Raw genomic sequence first — 21159 nt, 5'->3', positions numbered from 1 at the left:
ATACCATTCTTTCCAAACTATTATCAAATACATAAACATTAATAGAAACCCAAGCAATCAAATTATATAAACTATTTACCTTTCCTTTTTCAATACTTAGCTATCAAGCCTAGTGAAGAATTGTAGTTAGTGATAACTATTCTCTCCTTCTAGTACATTTAATCAAGTTATATAAATATCAATATCAATATGATCGCTACCTTTCATTGAGTAAATATACATCTTTTAGAAGTCTCTTTACTAAGCTATTACAAACAAAAGATCTGTTATGTCAAGATCACTTGAAAGAGAAACCTAATCCAATCACGATTTGAAAAATAAAAACCTTCGAGAATTGGTATCACGCACCATCATCTTAGAAATGGCCCAAATTATCCCCACAAATATAAAATTTTACTTGTGGAGATCAAAGTCTTTTGACGTGAAAACCGGCCAAATTGACGGTGCCGTTGAATTTGTAAGAGCTTCCCTGTGCCAATCGCCATTGATTGACAATGTCCCCCAATTTTGGTTTCTCCTACTTAAATCCCCGTGAACGTCACTCCACCGATAATAAATTGATCAATTCAAACAAAGACGCATCAGAAGCATCGATGCATTCTACGCCAAAAGGAAGAAGACGCGTTAAAACCCACCCCACAACCCCAGTTGAATACTCGGTCAGCTTCAAACCCCTATTTGCCCGGCCTTCCATAATTCTCTGAAACTTTCAAATCCCTTAATGCAATATAAGAGCCTCTCAATTGGAATCCAAACGTCTAAAACAGCAGGCCTTTCAAACCAGTGCGCCAATGCCCAAGTGAATATCTGTAAACGAGCAACAGGGGAGAATAAGCTCTTGATTGGGTCGGCGCTGCTGCTTTTAAGAGGTTGATTCAGATCACAGTTTCAAGAATTAAGCATACAGCTGCTGTTTTTCATCCTCTGTGTTTTAATTAAGGTCCTTGTTTACCATGTTTTCATGGTTGATGTGAATGAGTTGGTATATTTTCTGGGAAAAATTGTGATGAATTGTATATTTTGATGAACAGTTTTGCTATTTTCAATCAGAGTGATTGATGATCAGAGGATAGGTCCCCAATAAGGACTCAGCAATAGAGAGAAGTTTGATTAAGTCTGACTGCTGTTTTTTGAGGGGCTGGTTTTCCAATTAGAAGCCCCTTTTTTTTTTAAAATCTGGCTTGTTTGAATTTTGCCAGAAGTAATGATAAATAAATAACTCAGAAATAGGCAGAAGTTTGGATAGGTCTCCAATAAGGATTCAGCAATAGAGAGAAGTTTGATTAAGTCTGATTGCTGTTTCTTGAGGGGCTGGTTTTCAAATTAGAAGCCCCACTGTTTTTATAATCTGGTTTGTTTGAAGAGGTTGAAAATATAGGAAGAGCTTGAATGGTGATTCAGTATTAGAAAAAGAAATAGTGATAGCAACTCAGCAATAGGCAGAAGTTTGGTTTTCTTGCTATTAAGTTTGACTACTGTTTTGGGAGTCGGTTTTCTTAAATTAGAAGCCTCTCTGGTTTTTTTTTATTGAAGTTCTGTTTTCTGTGAAGAGGTTGAGAGTATGGAAAGAACTTAAATACTCTGCAAACTGCAATTTCAATTTTAGTGAAAAAACCGATTAATTTGGCGTGTTCAGAGCTCCTTTCTAAGATTCATAAGCGAGCCATAATAGTCAACTACTAGATTTTTTTAGAATAAAGATGAAGAATTTGCGGCAACCATCCAGTCTTTCTGTTGATAAGATATTTGCAGGAAGAGGGACCGATATGACCTGACCAAAATTTGAAGTGAGATTTGTTTAACAGTATGTTTATTTATCATGATATAATCTAAATTTGTAATGGTAGAGATGTGATACGAATTATTTAACATAAACTTGTAAATTTGGATCAAAACTGCTTTGTTTGATATCAATTAATTTCATAAATTTGTAAATTTGGATCAAAACTGCTTTGTGTGATATCAATTAATTTCATAAATTTGTAAATTTGGATCAAAACTGCTTTGATCATTTGAATTTTTTCATTCTCCTAAATTTCTTTAGTTTCCTCAGCGATTTTTAAACGTTTATACGAAATCTTAATCCTTACTTTGTTTCTTGCAGATCCTCATTCTGTGAAATACCATGGGCTCAGAGGAGGTGCTCAGCCAATACATGGCCGGCAAAGAGGAAAAAGTAGAAACGAAGCACACAGAAGCCGAAACCAAGGAAATTCTTCTCAATTTCGATGAAAAGCTGCCGATAATATTCATCACAGAGGAGGACGAGAACAACAAGAACAATCCAAAAATAAATCTGCCGGCGGTCAAAAAATTCATCCTAGAGCGAGGGCACAGTGTATCCAGCGCTCTGCGCAGGCTTTCCTTCCAGTCCAACTCAGACGACTCCGAAGAGGATGAAAAAGAGAAAAGCAAATCGAAATCCAACAGCACAAAGAGGCCTCCCCTAATTCAAATGAACGAAGACGAAGAAGGGGAAGAAATGAAGGGCAGAATAACCTTATTTTCTCGGTCCAGCTGCCGCGAATGCCGTGCCGTTAGGTCATTTTTCAGAGAACGGCGCCTCAAATTTGTGGAAATTAACATCGATGTTTATCCTCTCCGCCAGGCTGAGTTGCAGGAAAAGGCCGGCAGTCTCGCTGTGCCTCAGATTTTCTTCAACGAACAGCTCTTTGGAGGTATTGTTGCCCTAAATTCATTGAGGAATAGCGGGGAATTTGAGAAGCGGCTGAGGAGTGTGGTGGAGAAGAGGTGCCCTGCCTCTGCTCCGGCTGTGCCCGTCTATGGCTTTGATGATGATGTGGAGGAGGAGACAGATGACGAGCTGTTGAAAATGGTGAAAGTGCTCCGCCATAGAATGCCCATCCATGACCGCTTCTTCAATCTGCGCCTGCTCAACAATTGCTTTACCGGCGGAGATGCAGTGGAGATTCTCATCGACGAGCTCGATTGTGGAAGGAAGAAGGTAAGTGATCAAATCAATTCCTTTCAAATGTATCTGGATTTGAAACAGTTTTACATTGCGTTCAAGTTTCTGGTTTATCTGTCTATTTTTTCCTCCTAGGTTTTTGAAGTTTCTGGTTTATCTGTATATTTTTTGCTTTTTACGTTTTTCTTCTTCTTGATAATGGATTGTTGAGTGTAGTTTAAATCAGAAGTTTGTTCACAGTTTTTTTTATGGTATTTTGTAGTGAATCTAATTTATTGATTTATGTTTATGAGTAGCGGTTCACTTGGTGTTATTACGAGAATGAAAGATACACTTGATATTACTTATTGACTCATGTTTCATGAGTAGTGGTTTACAAGAATTCGTTTCACATGAGAATGAATGATACACTTGGTGTTACTTATTGACCCATGTTTCATAAGTGGTTCATTAGTGTCAAATGTCATTCATTCTCATGATTATCGCTAAGTGAACCATTCATTCTCATGAAAGATGGGTTCTTGTGAACCACTACTCAAGAAACATGCATCAATGAGATTGACTCGAAAACTAGAGAGTTGAATCCTAATAACAATATCATAATTTGACTCATTGTGGAAAATATCTCCTACTTACCAAATAGTGAGTATGTTAACTACAATGTACTAGTTATTTATGTTTGCGTTTACATTTTATATAGAGATTTGAGGATTCTTGAGTAAATGGTAGGCACCTTAAACATAAAGTGTCACATGATTTTAATTTACGTGGAGACCTCGAGTAAATATTGACATGTTAACTACAAGTGTGTCAGTGATTTAAACAGTGCCTTGGGTTTGTACTTAAATTGCTCGTAAATTGACCATAATGTGCTTGCTGTATAAGCCTTTTTGTATGAAACATCTTACAACATTATGATTAAGAGTGTTTTTGGATTTAATTCTGTAGTAGCTTTTTGAATAAATGACAACTTTTCCTATCATAAGGTGATCTAAATACTACATAATTAAATCCAAAACCACTCTTAATCATCACATAATACTATTTTGTAATCATGATATTTGGTGAACCATTATGCCAAATTTGCCTTATTTTTTATTGGAGGATTTGAAATCTCTGATAGTGTTGTTTTTGCAATTGTAGCATCCAATACACTATTCCACCAAATGTGCCTTTTTCTATTAGAAGATTTTAAACATTTTTCAATGCTATTTTTGCTATCATGGCCTTTAATGCACCATTTCACTAGATTTACTTTTATTCAATTGGAAGATTTGTTATGTGTTATGATGCTATTTCTACAATTATGACATTTAGTGCTCCATTTTGTCAAATTCATCTTTTTCTATTGGATGTCTTGAAACATCTTATAATGTTATTTTTGCACTCATAACATTTGGTGCATTATTTTATCAAATTTGTCTTTATAATTAGACGATTTGATGCAATGTTTTTTTTGCAATCATAAAATCTAGAGCACTATTCTATGAACTTTGTTTTTAATTAGATCTTTTAATGATCATGGCATCTATTCCATTATTTTGCAATTTTTTAAAATTTTTTATTTAATTTGAAACCTAATGACATGTAATATATTATTTTATCAAATTCAACTCTCTTTTTTAAAATTTGATAATTTGATCATTTTATAATTTTATTTTCAGGATCTATAATCTATTATACTATAGCATTAATCTATTATACTATTCCGTCAAAATTCTGTTGGTGGGGACAATGTCAACCCCACCCCCTTACAAAATCAATAAAATAAAAGCACTTATTTAAAAGTAAATAAAATTCCAAACTTCACCGGCCAAATATTTTTAAACCCACACGTGTCCAAGTGTTGATATTTTCAACGCTGTTTAAACGGGGAAGAAACTTGCCTTTTTATTTTATAACTAAAGTCAAACTATGACAAAGTTAGCCCTGCCGTGTAGATTTGAAAGAAAATGAAATAAAGTCAACAGTCATATAAACTTTTATTGGTTAGGGAATTTCCGACAATTGTATTCGTTTTTTTAATAATTTAGACGATTGTTATGAGGGAAAATATTATAAAAGTTTTGATTAAAAACTAGTTGAGAAAATAGACAAATTTTATGCTCAATAAAAAAATATTCCCTCGAAAATGATATAGAAGTTTTAATTGAATAAATTGTTGAAAAATAATTAAATTAAATAATAGTTGGAAAATAATTAGAAAAACATTAGATTATGGGTTTTAAAATAATTTTATTTGTACAAGTGGTCATTATATTAAAAAATAATTCTCTTAATGTATTATTTACTTTTTATAATTGAAAATGTATAATTATTATTTGTTATTGATAATATGAGAATTTTAATCTTGGTTTGAGTTAAGTGAGGTCGTAAATGAGGGACATCACTTGACATGAACACACCATATTGATGTGAATAGTGCAAATCTATAAGCATAATAGTCTACCATAGGCACAAAGCTTAGGAACACACTAGGTCTACCAGGGTCTGGAACACGAAGTCACCAGTAAGAATGTTAACAACTGCAATGTGAAGGTTCAAACCCATGAGCACAATGGATTAGTGAAAGAACAATGCATGTGATCACAATGACACAACAAAGGTTTGAACCTTGGTGGCTACAACAATGCCATAATTAAATCATCACACTATGCTATGAATGATTAATTGAAAGATTTATCATATTTAAATTTTTTTTTAAATATTAATATAATAAATTGAATGATAAAATTGGTAGAAAAAAGTTAAATTCCATATTTAAAATTCATATCTATATAGCTTAACTATAAGATGTAAAAAAGTGCCACCATTTCATATACAACTTGAAAACCACAATAACTTAAGCCAATGATGTTGTAGAGCTCGTAGGAGGAATAATAAGATCTGTAGTTGTATTGCTTAACTTATTACTACTAATTAAGTCAACAATGCCAGCTAAAGGCCTACATTTTCTTTATATATCTTCTCTATTCTTTCCTTTTTCCTCCTTAGTTTACTACTATTGAGAGTGAGTCAATAAGATAATAAGGCTTAAAAATGAAGAATTTCTTTGTATGAGGAGAGTGCAATTGTCACACCCATCTTTGAAAGGAGAAAGCCAACTTCTATAGCTTATATTTATATGGCAAGTCAAGAGTTCTTGTACAACATTAGAGAGAAGGTTGAGTCATTATGAGAGTAACATCAAGAATTACCTTGATCACTTTTTTGTGTATTGGAGGAGTTGTGATGTAGTGAACATGAGGGGCTCGACTAATAGCAATGGGGTGTTACCTCAATCATCAAGGGAGTAGCTTCATATCTAGCAACATTTTCTCAACATGCATTTATGTTTGAAACATGAAATTAGAGATAACAAAAGCCTTATCAATAACTAAAAAATAATAGTTTTTTTTTTTTTTCAAATATTATAGAATTTCTATCTTTGAAAGTCACAAGAGAATTCCAATGTGAAAGAAAGCTATGTATTTTGTAGGAAATAAGGTATACTCTTGTGTCGAAGAAATATTTCAAATTGAAAATTTTAGGCCTAAAAGGGTTGAAGAAACAATGAGTTCAATCCTAATTTTATTGGGGATGACTACAAACATAGAATAAACGTTTGATTAATACATGCTAGCCACATGTCAAACAAAGATGATTCAAAATGCCCATATGAAGGAGTCCATCTGTAGAAAAATCCTTGGTATATGGTACACCAAGAAGATGAGCTTTTTAGGTTCAAATGTAGCTTTCTTAGCAATCTCAAAACACTTAAAGTGTCATTGATAACCAAGATAGGTTTAATGTTAAAGGGTGTCTCCTAGAGAAGATTTCAAACCTATCTCATAAAGCAAAACATTAGAGAGATATGTTTGAGTCTCACTAAAGGGCTCAAATTCCCTACTAGTAAGATTCAATTTAGTTATTAGATTAGGGTACATATACCAATTTCTAATGCACAAGTTGAAAAATTCAATAATAGTGCACTTTCTTGAAGAAGTATAAAATGCTTTAATCCAACACATCTTTACAAACAAAACAATATAGGATTCAATAATAAGAAACCCCCATAAAGAGTGGGTGAATCTATGTATGAAGCTTATCCTCTTTCCAAACAAGCTACGATTTGATAGGCTCTGAGGATTTCTAAGTATTCTTGACAACGAAGGTGCAAGGAATATAAAATATCCTACCAAAGTCTAGTACGATAATAGTTTGGCAATAGTGGGTTGTAGAACACTACATCATTGACCATTATTTTATTTTCTAACAATTTTCATTATTATTATTTTACTTAGAGTGTGATCCCATGGAAGGGGTCTCCACTCCTATTTTAATTGTAAGATTGGACCCATGTAACAATGGAAAACATAGAAATGTAAAAAATGTGTTAAAAAATTAAAGTTCAATATTTTTCCTCCAAACATAAGGATTTTTTCTAAGAGAAGAGTCACTTTCCCCCATTAAAGTAGGATATTTTTATCTTCTTGTGACACCATGTGCATTTACTTAACATTCGAAGCACTTTCGTTGGAGGGAGAATAAATCACCCTCTTTCCCTTTTTATGTATGTAAGTTCATGGGGCTCCCATTTAAATATAAGATCCCTAAAAGCTTTGACAAAAAAATAGAGGTAGAATGGATCACACTCTTTCTTATATTCATGTAAGTTCATGGGCCCCTTGCATAAAAATTTCATTTTTGCTGCCTAAACTTTTTTAGCATAGAGTGCTAAGAAGAAATCTAAATTGAACATGAAAACCATTTAATTAGAAAATAATCTCGAGAAAAAATTCATAATTCAATGGAACCTCATAGGAACATAAACTTTATACACATATTAATCTCTTGGATATTTGGTTTGATGGAGTGATCCAAGCACACCATCAACTAGTCAATCTTTAACTCTAATCATTTAGATAGACTAAGAAAGAACAAAACCACAAATATTAACATCCACAAGACAACATAACTCCTCACACATATTTGTTCTCCTAGAACAATAGTAGCTAAAAAATCCCACATTTAGTTAAAATGAATTCAAATTCAAACACTTAAAACAACATAATTCTACACTATCAAAATAATAAGTTAGGAGAAAAATGGACATTGTTTATGAAACTAAATAATTCTATAGCCATTCTTGATTGAAATAATTGTATATAGTTGTACATATAATTGTATTTGACTTGTAGAAGGTGAGGGAACATTTTAGGTAGATAAAGATGCTAATCATGGTAATTCTCATGCTTAACATCTCTAACATCTACTTTATATTTGGATGCTATTGATTGCGATTCATTACTACACTGGCAAAATTCTATTCATATGATTGTGATTGCATCCTTTGATGTCATGAACTTTTGAAACATGCACACTCGTGAAGATATTTTGAGGGTTTTATATAAGAGGGTCAAAGTATATAAATTTATGAAATTTAAGCAAAACCCTTAGGGTTGATTTCATAGACACAAAAAGACACATCATGCAAAATGCCTAGGTGTAGTATTTGTCAATGATTAATGCAAAATGCTTAGGTGTAGTATCTGTCAATGATTGACGCAATGCTTAAATATTGCTAATTGATAATGCTTCAATATGATTTGATATGATTGGCAATCTCTTCCATTTAGATAATGATTGTCATAGGGCTCGTCCTTAAATATAACATCCTTGGTGCTTAATCTACTATTTTGGCATGTACATTGATGAATATCAATCAAATTAGACAAAAAGGATTTACTTAGAATAAATAAGAAACATGCAAGAATTATGAGGACCAAATTGTAAGCATGTTTTTTTTCTAGAAGATATGATCACATATGTTATTTGACCTTAGATGGTGGAATATACTTTATAATAAGCTTGGACCTTTAGGTCTAGAAAAACTAAAGAATGATCATCATTTTATGCAAAGTAGGTCCTTTTAACATTAGAATATCATATTTATGATAGGGCTGAAAGTGCATGCAAAATTAGTGGATAAAAGAGCAAAATATGCACATCAAGTGAGGTTAAGGCCTTTCAAAAATATAAAAAATAAAGTTTCCAATAGAAAAACTCTAAAAGTCTATTTTGTATTAAAAATATAAAATCCCTAAATAAACAAAAAAAATATTAATCACAACTACTTAAGAGTCCTCTTTAAGCCCAAATTCCCTCGTACCTTTCTATTTAAAAATCTTAATGATTCTATCAAACTCGTTCTTATATAAAACATTTGAAAGCTCCTTTTTAACTCTATAATAAAAAAAAAAATTAGAAAACAAAGCTTCTCTTAATTATAAAATAATACTTTTTTAGAGAAAAAAAATTGGAATTCATACTCTCACAAATGATTTAAAATTGAATCGTTCAAACTAAAACTTCGAACATAAAATCATTTGTTCAAAGCTCTACAATAAGACACAATAGTAAAACTAAAATACAAGTGATATATAAAATTTCAATGTTTTTCTAAGGAGAATGGTGCATGAGGATGATATTCTAAAGGAGAAAAATGGCCGTCGAAGTTGAACCCTTCTCTCCGAAACTAAACAGAAATAATCAAAACCTTCAGTTTGTAATTCTAAACATGCCAGGATGGATCCTCAAGTCCCTGACCAGCCATAATCGAAATGGATTATTCATGAAAACGTGTATTGTTTATGGCGCACCTCGTAGAATAAACTTGCATTGCTAACCCAAGGTAAGAATTTCTAATGTTACCCTCTAGCTAGAAGAATTTATGAACATACTGAGAATATGAGTTCCTTCCTAAATTGATTTGGTTCTGTTCTACTGCAGCTTGTATAATTCTTTGCTTCTCATCTGTTGTCTTAAATGACTAAGGAAGTTTTACATGTTGCTTGCCATGTTGGTTATGATCCACAATGCCATTAGTGATTGTTAAATAGGGGATGATATGGGTGTCGGATAAAACATGCCAAACTCTGGCTTGAAATACTCAAGTTTAAATGCATTCAGTTCCATCTCCGTTAGATTGTATTTGTTGGTGTTCTATTTTGACCGAGTTGCTGCACGTCTATAGTGCTGTCCAAAAATCGGTACAGTACATGACTATAGGGTTAATATCTGCGCTTTTTCTGCATTTCTGAATCTTCCCAATTTTCAACCCATGATAGGCGAATTTAAATTTGGGAGGCTGAGGTTCAGACGCCAATCTACACTTATTAGGATGCAGATTCACAGAGAACTTCCATAACATTTCATCTTTTAAAATTGTATTTAAGGAAAGGTATTTGATTGATCATTGTGAACTGCTAACAAACATCAATAGCTGTATAAAATTAGGGATGTCTGAAGTAGAGATCTTTCCCCTTGTCATAGGCTATGCACTAAACAGTACTACTAAAGAAGGGCAGATGAGAAGGTCCACAACTTTATCGGTGATAGCCTTCTTAGATATGGTCCCCGAATGTAAAATGCCTACATAGAATTCTCATGTTCTTGAATTTTGGACTTTCAGCAACGACTTTCCCAGGACTTTTGCGCCAACTTCAGCAGCCTATTCTGAAGATACTGAACTGCTTTTAAAGCTGACACTGTGACGTTTTAGCTTCCCCACAGGTGTTGGGTTAGAAAAGTCTCTTCTGTGCTTCAGATTTGTATCTAAAGCTTCAAGATCCTATGATGCTTTGACTTCCATCTGCTTGCCTGTCGATTCTTTGATTGCTTTCAGAATGCCTCTGCTTGCGACTCACATGCATCTAACATGCTGCACCATTTGACATAACTGGCAGCTCTTATCCACCTATTGGCCTCCGTATGGTTATTCACTTAGCCAGATTCCAAGGCGTGAATCATATCCTCCCTGGCCTCTCCAAGCTTACATGCAACATGTGACACCCAAGCGAGATGCTCTATGATGTGCAGTTCTGCAGCATTCCACACTTCTGTCCAAAAGGTAAGGATCTGCTTCAACATGTGTGCAAATGCAGCCTCACTATCTCAACCTCTGGTCTTTGTGTTAATGTTTTTGATTCTTCAGGTTTCTAAACACTAAAGTCTAAAACACTACACTGCCAACCAAAATTCACAATGCACACTTACAAACAAAAAAGGAAGGAAACTCTCTTTGGGTGATGTGACATTTCTCTACTCCCTTAGTTACTCCTGCATCATGTTCATACCTCCGGAAAACACTTCTAAATGAAAGACTGGTTGGAGTGGGGCACTGTTGAAGAACCATCTAATTTAGATCCACAAGTACTCCATGATCATCTCAATATTTGCACATGGAATGGGTGGTCATCCTGTGTCTTCTTATAGACTGGGATGCCATCTAGATAGAAAACAACATAATTTCCATTGTGAGGCAACAAACTATGATTTATAATGCTTGTGAATGTGTTTGGTGTGTTGGTGAGGTAAAAAATATTGACCACTTTTAGATCCTAAACTTGGTCTTGAAAGAAGCCTTTTAGACATCATGGGTATCCATGGAGACCTGGTTATCATTCAGAAGTCAAGTTAAGCTTTGTGACGTATTTGGCATTATAAATCTAATCCAAAAAATCGTTGATCTTGGGAAGCAGGTAGTGGTTCTTCACAGTGATTTTGTTGAGACTGACAATCTATGACTGACTGCCACTTATTATGTTCTTTGTTTGGCACTAAACATTAGGAGATTCACAAGGAAATGATCTAGGCCCTGTCTTCCTTTCGTCGTAAAACTACTGGGTTTAATGCTCTATCACAGATCAAGAGTTTATTTTTGAGATGCTCAATTATATTAATAATATATAAAACATAAATAATACTTCCATTTGGTAGGTCTGATAGATCCTGTGAGTCTTTGATGGACAACAAACAATATTATCATCATATAATTGATAATTCTGGTTTGATTGGGTTGTCCATTTCTTTGCTCTATTTCCTCCTGTCAGTTACATCAACTTGCAAATTTGAACTTTTATTCAGTCTAAAATATTATGAAGGGAAAGGTCTCATGTGGCAAATTGTGGAGAAGTGAATTAATTTGTTTGTCGAATAAGTACAAGTTAAGAAATGGATTCTACTTGTTCAAACTCATAATTTTGAAGACCTTAAAGTGACTTACAATGGATTGTAAATATTATGTCTTAGGCTAATCGAGGGCTTCAGGAATTTTACCATTGCATTACAATAATTTTAATTTCGTCCTGAAAAGTATGAACTTTGACAGGGATTGGAGATTATTTAGGTTACCCAATGTGGAGAATTTTGCTAAGATTTTTGACATGGAAGGATATAAGGCAGAAAATTTATCCCATAACACTAGACAAGGGTAACCATGCATTTGATCAGCTATCATAGAAACAACAAATTCTACCGGTTGTTTAATTGAACAATATGAAAATATGTAATTATCATTAACAAAGTATTTTCTGTACAGGTAAACAAGCTCACAAGTTATTTGAGAGTGTGCTGCCTTCCCATTTATTTCACAACACTTATCATTAGCTGAGAAGCCAGCGAACTCATCATACCTTTGTCAGATTCCAATTCATTAGAAGTCAATTCCTTTGCAATATCCACCAAAAAACATTAACAGGGAATCAACTTTAATTTGGGGTCACACCTATTCATTTGCAATATAATACCCAGATTAAAACCTAATGAACTTTACTAGCATAACATTATTCTTATAAAAAACTACAGGACAAGAGTTTAGCATTAAAATTAGTTTGAAAACATTACTTTTAGTATAGTTAAAGTCTGCCGATGTAGCATTGCAAAATCGATAAGAAAAAAAATAGAGGGTGTAAAGTGTAAACTGTAATCGTAAAGTTTGAACAGGCATGAACAGGCATGCCTGCATTAAGGTGGATTGTGCTTATGTGTATTAACATAATCTAGATATTTAATTATCAAATTTTGTTATAATGATATGGTGATATTTCATATTTATTATGCTGAGAGGCATCTCCAATGACATACAAATATCCGTAAACAAAAAATTGTTTTTGAATAAATTTGACGTGTAAATGACAGGTAAATGTTTCAGTTTCTCTATAAGTATTATTTTATTACTTTGAAAAAAATAGAATCATTGCCACTTGTCTCTAAGCATATGAAATTGTTACATCTTTAATGAGAATGAAAGAGTGCAGCATTATTCAGCTCCATGTCCTTCTTGACAACTAATAAACATGCAAGACAATTATTTGATAGCTCTCGACATTATTTTATGTATATTTTTTTAAGAATATAGATATACTAGTATTACTTCATTGCCGGATATTGACTTGTATTGTCAAAACAATTCTGCATTTCTACATCTGGTGTGTACTATAATAATAATAATGGTTCTGCAGGCTGTTGAAATAGGTAAAGCGATTGCAAGAAAGAATTTCTTCTATCATTTGTCACAGTAAGCTCCTCTCATTTATATTATTTCTAAGCATTCTGAATTCTCAATTTGTAACATTTTTACTCGGTAGAGTTTAATAGCTTTGAAAAATAAAAAAATAAAAACTTATTCTATTAAAGGAAATTCAGACAATTAAAGTAATCTGCAGTTTCTAACAATTATTTTTCACATTGTGCATATAGACATTCATTTGTGCCTGACATTTGCCCCTGTTGTGTTCGTTTTCAGTGAAAATGAATTTGAAGATGGAAAACATTTATATCGGTTTCTAGAACATGATCCGGTTGTTTCCACTAAGTGTTTTAATTTTCGGGGTTTTACAAATGACAAAGAACCAAAACCAGCTGCACTGGTAGCAGAAAAAATAAGGAAAATAATGACTGCAATACTCGAGACTTTTGTCTCAGATGATGTATGTCATGTCAATTATCAGGGAATTCGCTCAAGTGAGGAATTCAGAAGGTGATTTTTATATTATATTTTTTACGGAGTTAGTATTTTCACACCTTTATTTCTTAATGGAAACCTTTACTTTTTGAAAGCATGTCATTTTGGATAATACTTATATAGTTTATTCTTACGAATTAGTAAGTAACATCTTTATAAATTGAACGTTGTGTACTCCCTAGTAGGATTGATTGTTTCTTTTCTTTTTGTCATATTTTACAGATATTTGAATGTTGTTCAAGACCTGCAACGTGTGAATGTTCTTGCACTCACGAAGGCAGAAAGACTTGCTTTTTTTCTGAACATATATAATTCTATGGTGATTCATGCCACTATACATAAAGGGTATCCAGATGGGATATTGGAAAGAAAAGAATTTTTCAATGAATTCTTGTACTTGATTGGGGGGTACCCATATTCACTATCAGAAATTCAAAATGGAATTCTTCGTGCAAACCAAAGAGCACCCTACGGTCTAGTGAAACCTTTCAAGAATGGTGATAAGCGACTTCAGGTGAGTTCTTTCAAAGTTCACGTTCTCTGTCATTTTCTTAACAAAGGTTTTGTTTCTTTCCCTTAAAAATTGCAATATAATTTGAAGCTCTTTTGGTTAACTATATTAACTTCGAAAGAACACGAGGATCTCTTACCAAGATAATGTTTTGGTCTTGAACCTCACTGACTTGATGACCTCTTTTGGTCTTGGACCTCACAGTTAGGATGAAAGCTAGATAACTACACAAATTTTAAAAAAAACTTTTCCAAAATCTCATTGTGCCAACATCAAGTTTTTTGTTCTCCAAAACTCATTATACTCACTGAAAACTGTTTAACTAGCCAAAAAATTTGTGGAGTTGTTCATCAACTTGGCTAAACTTGTGATTCAAACATTTTTGGCTTGTTGTGTGTGACTTGACTAAGTACAACTGTCAAGAGTTTCTGACAAACTTGCTGATTTTTAATGCTTTGCTCAAAACAAGGAAGGAACTGTAAAGTGAATGCAGTCCATCGACATGCATGGAGAATTTTTGTCTGACAACACAGCCGGATACCGTGAAATACCTAATTCCAATAAGATCAATGGAGGAGTAATTTCAATATGACATTTCTAACCCTTTTAGGTTTCAACTAGGCAGTGGAAGATTTTCAGAGAGGGAGATCAATATTGCTGGCAGAGGGAAACAATCAAAAGCATCAAGAGAGAAAATTTATCTGCACCTATTTCTATGTAAATATTTTAAAATATTAAATAATTAAGATGAGGTTGATTGAACACTTTGCTAAGAATGATGTAAGCAGTATCTTGGACGAAAAAGGATAGGGAACTGCCTACTACCCAAAGAGAAAGGCAAAGGGTAGCACAAGCCACCCAAGTACTCTTCACACATTATAATATTTCCACTGTGGATGAAGTATATATTGCTCAGTTGATGCTTACTTTGATTTTAACAGTCTTCTTTACACTTTGTCATAAATAATCTATTTATTAACCTTTTTTTGGTTGACTTCCAGCATTTGGTGTGTCTACCCTTGGGCACATGTTTATTGTCGTGGTTGGTGCAAATAGGTTCACTTGAAATTCACCATGAGTTACCGGCTGTTAGAAAACATTTCTTTTGGTACTCTCAATTCAGCCATAGGCAATATTTCGTGACAATTATAAATGAATTTTTGGTTTTGTGACAAATCCAATAAGCATCAAAACATTATCTTGGTAAGAGATCCTCATGTTCTTTCAGTAGCTCAATTATTTCCCCCACTTTCTTCTCAGACCAGCAGTCTCCATTATTTGTTATTCTTGGATCTTATTCTATTCTAATGCTGCTTTCTGGTCTTCAGACGCTGGTAGAACTATTGTTTCTTGTCGCCTTCATGAGATTTAGGAGAATTTATTTCTCCTTGTCCAACTCAAATGTCATGTATTTTTGGTTTGTCTTCATCTTACCCTGAGCATCCCTGCCAATATGGTGGCCTTTAGTATGGTGTTGTACTAGATCTTTATGGCGATGATGCCAAAAGGATCCCGTCATTTGGTGATTTCATGTGCTCTTGTGCTCATTTGATTGCCTCAGTGGCTTATGCAACATAAAAAATGCCTTTCACAGATACTGAGGTTAGTTTAGCATTTGAATTTTCGCTTGAGAATCATTAACAAATACGGGATTTGAGGAGCTACTCTCCCTTAATTTCTTTAATAGGCAGTTGAATCTAAATCTGAATCCCTCTACATGAATTGCCTTGTTCAGCTCATAGACAACATGGTTTTAGATGGATAAGTAATGTAATGAGTTGATTTTGAAGATGGAGTATCTTTACTCTAGGTTTTGTTTTCATGGGTTGTATTTCACTCTTGAGGCTGCTGAACTCCTTGATCTGCCCATTGACTCTTTCTTGGATGCCTATTATCTTAACATCTAATTTTGGTAACATTGGGTAAGTAGGATATATAAGAGGGGTGAGGGTGGGAAAATTGGGTGACTATTCACTGGATGAAAAAGAACCAGAGTTATCGTTGAACTTAAACAAAAGTATCAGAAACCATCCAAGATAGGACCCTTTGCTTCATATTTTATTTTTTATCCGCATCCTTGCTTTCTTGGAATTACTACTTAACAACATTCTCTTGAGGGCTTCTAACGTCATATCTACACATCACATACATTGTATTCATTTTATGTAATATTCTTTATCTTTGAATGGAAATAAAGATTTACTTACAGTTTCAGAGGTTAAGAAATATACTATTCAGTTTCAAACATGTTGTGAATTATTATGAACCTGACTTGCTTCAGTAATCTCGAATTATGCTTTCTGAATCTTAGTAACCACTTATTGACAAAAAAATAAGTTGAAACATGCAAGTCTGATTTTGGTTGAACACTTTGTAAATGATGGATTAATATTGGGCCATCGGCAAATTTGTGAATAGATTTCCACTTTCATATGTTTTGTCCGTGTCTCTTAAAGGCATTGGCAGACCAAGATAATGATTTAGTAATTTACTTGTATTACTTTTTAAGATCTTCTTGGTCCAGTTTAAATGGCCTCATTAAAGGTTATTAATAATAAATGTTATTCAAGTGGTACATTCTTTGATAATACATCCATGGTGTTCTGCAAGCAGGTGGCTCTTCCTAAGGCAAACATTTTAACTCTTTTTGCATTGTGCTCTGGATCAAAATCAAGTCCTATATTGCGCTTCTACTCACCTGAAGGAGTTGATGCAGAGTTGAAATCTGCAACCAAAGATTTTTTTCGGGGTGACGGAATTATCATTGATATACACAAGAGGACTGTCTATCTCAGCAAACTTTTGAAATGGTGGGAACTTTTTTCTGTGTTTTCTTTCATCATAATATGCATTTGACATTATAGTTCGTAAGCCATAGAATTCATTTTAAAGATTTTCCCAAATGCTGTTTATTCTAGTGGAATTCTTTGCTGGTCCATTTTTTACAAGGTGATTGTGATGATTATTCTAACGTGGTGTCATCCCATCTAACATTGACAGGTACAGTGCTGATTTTGGGCAGGAAAGTGAAATGTTGAATTGGATCATGAATTACTTAGATGCAAAGAAAGTTGGCCTTCTCTCTCACATTCTTAGTAACGAGGGTCCAGTCAATGTTGTTTATCAAAACTATGATTGGTCATTGAATTTGTAGTATCTTAATATCATTTTTTACTGCAAGTTAGGTGTTGGTTTTTTGAAGAGACCACCTACTCGTGAACCGGTCTGTGCTTCACATATGATATCGACAAATCTGCTTCAAAGAAGCGATTTTATTGATTGTATTGCCTTGTCCATATGCTTGTAATTCCAATAAATATATAATTAAAGAAATAATACAGACATCTTTATGGTTAACACCTACAGATGTTCCGAAAACATGTACATGCATTTTTCCTGCTGTATAAAAGCATGGTTACATCCCTGAGCCTTTTTCTATTTATAATATATATGACTTATTTGGTATTTTAATTGCTTGTGTTGTATATTGAATTTATCTTTTCTGCTGTTGTTAATCTCGGCTTGGTAAAACTATACCCATTACCTCATATTTACAATTTGGGGCAGAGGACTTTAAGATGGCCTGTTGAACTATCCGCCTAACCACTGAATATACTTCAGCCGAGTTGGAATTTCCAGTGATAAAAAGACAAGCATTGCAGTGTATATACCGACATTACAGGAAGTTGAAAGAAAATGCCCTGGCATATTCCTAGCGTGAGATCAAGAAAATCAAACAATGCTCAGAAAATCTATTTTAAAAGTGAACACTCAGGAAAAATCTCCGAAACAATCATACTCCCATTGGTAGATCCTGCAGGCCATATTGGTCTAGAGAACATTAAAATTCATCTGAAGTTAAGCGTTCTTATATTTGGGCATTTTCATACGCTAAAATGGATGTGGACTAAGGTGTAAATCTGGCAATAACACTGGAAGTGTTTTACATCCTAAAGTTTAAACAGATGAAAAGGATACGTGATAGAAAAAATCAACCAAGATAGATTACAGAAGAACATAATATTAAATTTTAAATGGAAAACAGGACATAAACTATTTTTTTTCCCTTGAGTTCCATAAAATTCCATAGTAACAAACTTAGCAAATGTTCCCAAGGGAACAGTGATCATATGGATGTTTAGCCAATTGGTAGAAGGTTCAACAATTAGCAAATGGAATTTAACCAATTAAGAGACTATGCAATTGAATTTATACGCACGTGAATATGCCTAATTAAAAATTTGATTGTTAAATAATCTGTTAAAATTTTTCTCAAAAGAAATGATAACAGATTGCATACGAGAGCCATTTTATTGGAAAGTGCAAATCGATACCAAAAGATAAGTAGAGTCCTTGGTGAGCCAGTATCGTTACTTCGACTTCATTCATTGAATCTTTGGTTTTCAATGGTATCATGTGGCCACACTATTTCGTGTTCTTCTAGTTATTTAATGTTCAGTAAAACATAATTACAAATTGACCATGATCAAGTATAAAACATCACAAATAATGCATTACCTCATGATTTTATGCAATTCATATTATTAATTATATATTTCTACATAAATCCGAAAACAACTTCGTTATTAAATACAAATTAATTCACCTCTAAACAAATACTTATAAGAAACTAATAAATACAGAAATATCAAAAGATTGAAATGTAAAAAATAACAAATTTTAAATAAAAAATTATATATTATTGAAATTATTTCAATGTGCATAAAAGCACAAAAAATAAAATAACATATACAATATTAATAAATCACACCTTATAAGGATATGAAGTTCCGTCAGAATGACAAAACATTCCAAATCACTCTCCAACTACAAAACTCCACCATATTCGTTTTCCCCCACTACTTTGATATTGGATTACAAACCTGAATATACTCTCTACTTATCACTCCACACATATAAGGCTTGGGGTTTCCTCCAAAACTAAACAATACTCACATAAACAATAGGAAATTGATCAAAAATAGACATTGCACCTTTTAGGAGAGAATGTACCCCCATTATTATCACTGACCTTCATCCACACATCACACTTAACTCTCATATGATAGTGCCTTGACTTCCAGCTCCCCACCTTGAACCTAAGCTTAGCATACAGCTTGAGCCTCAAATCCACAGCCCCAGAAGTATGCTCCATTACCAGATCCTTAGAAAGATCATCCTTCAAGAGCACATAATGCCCAGTCAGAATAGGCTTTATAATGGTAGTAGTCTTGTGGCCTTGATAAAAGGGAGCAATATAAGCCCCTGCAATCCTCTGATCACCATAATAGACATACCCTTCCATTTTATCATAATATATCCCAATTCTCTTGTTGGGGTTGCGGCTTGTGACATTGAAAGTCATTTTTGTATTCAGTATTTTGCCTTCAACATTGAGCAGAGATACTGAGCCATAGTCCACATAATATCTAGGCCTGTGGGGCTGCAGAACAAGCCATGTTATAAGGATGAAAATGGCAGCAAAGACAAGTAGACCAAAAAAGGTTGCACACAAGCATGAGATGATCCTGTCTCTCTTCCTTCTTGGATTCCTAAACCTTTCCACTACTTCTTTGTACATTGAAGGGGGCTTCTTGTTTGAATCAGCCATTGAAGTCTACTACTTCCTTGAGCTAAAAACAGTAAGATCTCTTACACAACAGCAACAGTCAAAACAATCAGATCTCTAACAGCAAACAACAAACAACTGCATGTCCACCATTGAATAGATGGGATTTATATAACTACGTAGTTGAAAGCAATTCTGATATTCCAGGAGTGCAAGAGGGACAACCCATGTCTTTTTTGGGGCATGTACTGTCTTAAACAATAATTTACAATATAGGAAAGCGCACTTGCACAAGTATTATAATGGGTGCTTTTTCTTTTCATGTTAATTCCTATCCCTCTGTCTGTGTTATCCCTTTCTTTGTCGCATGAAAACCTTCTGTTCATGTTCAATACGTTAAAGAAAAGCAAAGTAAAACGACTTCCTGTGTTGTTCAAAGCAAAGTGAGTGGATGGATAATTTGTTGAAGAGGGAAGAATAGTGTGAAACCAACAAAACTGGTAAATCCAGATTCTCTTTCCCTCACTGTAATTTCATTTCTTTCAAGGTTGTTATCTTAGATTCTTCTAGCCTGTAATTCCATCTTTACCACTTTATATTTCCTAAGCTTTAAAAGACGGTGACACGGTCGGTAGTACTGGAAGGCAATTTTTTTGGTGAGTATAATTTCAAATCTACATTTCGGTGATTGATTTAAGATAAAAAGATTCACTTTATATCTTAAGCCAACTCAATTAATGTTTTTTTAAGAACAATTGTGAGAAAAGCATATGGGAAGAAAGAATTGAACAAGATTGTAAATGGAGGATGGTTATACTTTTCCAATGGATTTTTTTTTCCCTTTTCTTTTAGGAAAATCAATTGCTTGAAGGGTGCAATAACTAACGGTCCTACAATTTGACTAGGGAAAAGGGCTGATGGTGGTGCTGTTATGATTGTTATAGGAATTGATTATTTGAGTTTTATTATTTGACAAAATTTGATTTGAAAATTATCTATGGTATCAATTGGTATAATTTATTTCTTATTTTTTATAATTTGAACTATAAGATAGTAATAGTTATTATGAAGGATTCAATCAATGTTTAGTATTAAAATGTTCATTAAATAGATTACGCTTGTTTGAAACTAGAAAAAGAGGGCCCAAATTCATAAGAAGTTTTGTCAAAATCTTGACATGACATAGAATATACTTGTGATGTGTAAATGTTTGAAATGACATATGTCCATTCTAAGTATAGATATATAAAAGGTTTATATTAAATGTGACAAATACATCTTGAGCTATTTATAGTCAAATATGATTGATATAATAAGATACAAATCCTTCTAAAATAATATGTCACCTATCCTATCAAAGAGAC

General features: G+C 33.5%; 2 protein-coding genes across 3 annotated transcripts; one reads left to right on the top strand and one right to left on the bottom strand.

The window, feature by feature from the left end:
• The first annotated feature begins 403 nt into the window (after window positions 1–403).
• LOC131054274 (uncharacterized) lies at window positions 404–17697 on the top strand. 2 transcript variants are annotated; one of them, XM_057988761.2, is made up of 7 exons: window positions 404–940; window positions 2105–2965; window positions 13213–13268; window positions 13497–13730; window positions 13938–14229; window positions 16840–17036; window positions 17227–17697. In XM_057988761.2, the coding sequence occupies exons 2-7, from the start codon at window positions 2126–2128 to the stop codon at window positions 17378–17380; spliced, it is 1773 nt and encodes a 590-aa protein (XP_057844744.1). In that variant the 5' UTR covers window positions 404–940; window positions 2105–2125; the 3' UTR covers window positions 17381–17697. The 2 variants fall into 2 exon arrangements, with proteins under 2 accessions (XP_057844744.1, XP_057844737.1); XM_057988754.2 differs by having other exon boundaries at window positions 406–869.
• A 1207-nt stretch (window positions 17698–18904) lies between these two features.
• LOC131054286 (NDR1/HIN1-like protein 3) lies at window positions 18905–20136 on the bottom strand. The gene has a single exon (XM_057988766.2). It carries the CDS (start codon window positions 19835–19837, stop codon window positions 19202–19204), a length of 636 nt encoding a protein of 211 aa, XP_057844749.1. The 5' UTR covers window positions 19838–20136; the 3' UTR covers window positions 18905–19201.
• Between the last annotated feature and the right edge of the window lie 1023 nt (window positions 20137–21159).

Source organism: Cryptomeria japonica, chromosome 4 (genome assembly GCF_030272615.1).
Source record: "Cryptomeria japonica chromosome 4, Sugi_1.0, whole genome shotgun sequence".
Lineage (NCBI taxonomy): Eukaryota > Viridiplantae > Streptophyta > Pinopsida > Cupressales > Cupressaceae > Cryptomeria > Cryptomeria japonica.
Note: the sequence above shows the minus strand (reverse complement) of the source record. Positions and strands in the feature narration are given on the sequence as shown.

What these genes read in the sequence shown, in the direction of transcription:
- LOC131054286 (XM_057988766.2), bottom strand. Translation starts at nt 19,837, where the DNA reads ATGGCTGATTCAAACAAGAAGCCCCCTTCAATGTACAAAGAAGTAGTG.
- LOC131054274 (XM_057988761.2), top strand. Translation starts at nt 2,126, where the DNA reads ATGGGCTCAGAGGAGGTGCTCAGCCAATACATGGCCGGCAAAGAGGAA. An exon ending in TCGATTGTGGAAGGAAGAAG is followed by an intron (nt 2,966 to 13,212) that starts GTAAGTGATCAA and finishes ATGGTTCTGCAG; the next exon opens with GCTGTTGAAATAGGTAAAGC. An exon ending in TTCTTCTATCATTTGTCACA is followed by an intron (nt 13,269 to 13,496) that starts GTAAGCTCCTCT and finishes GTTCGTTTTCAG; the next exon opens with TGAAAATGAATTTGAAGATG.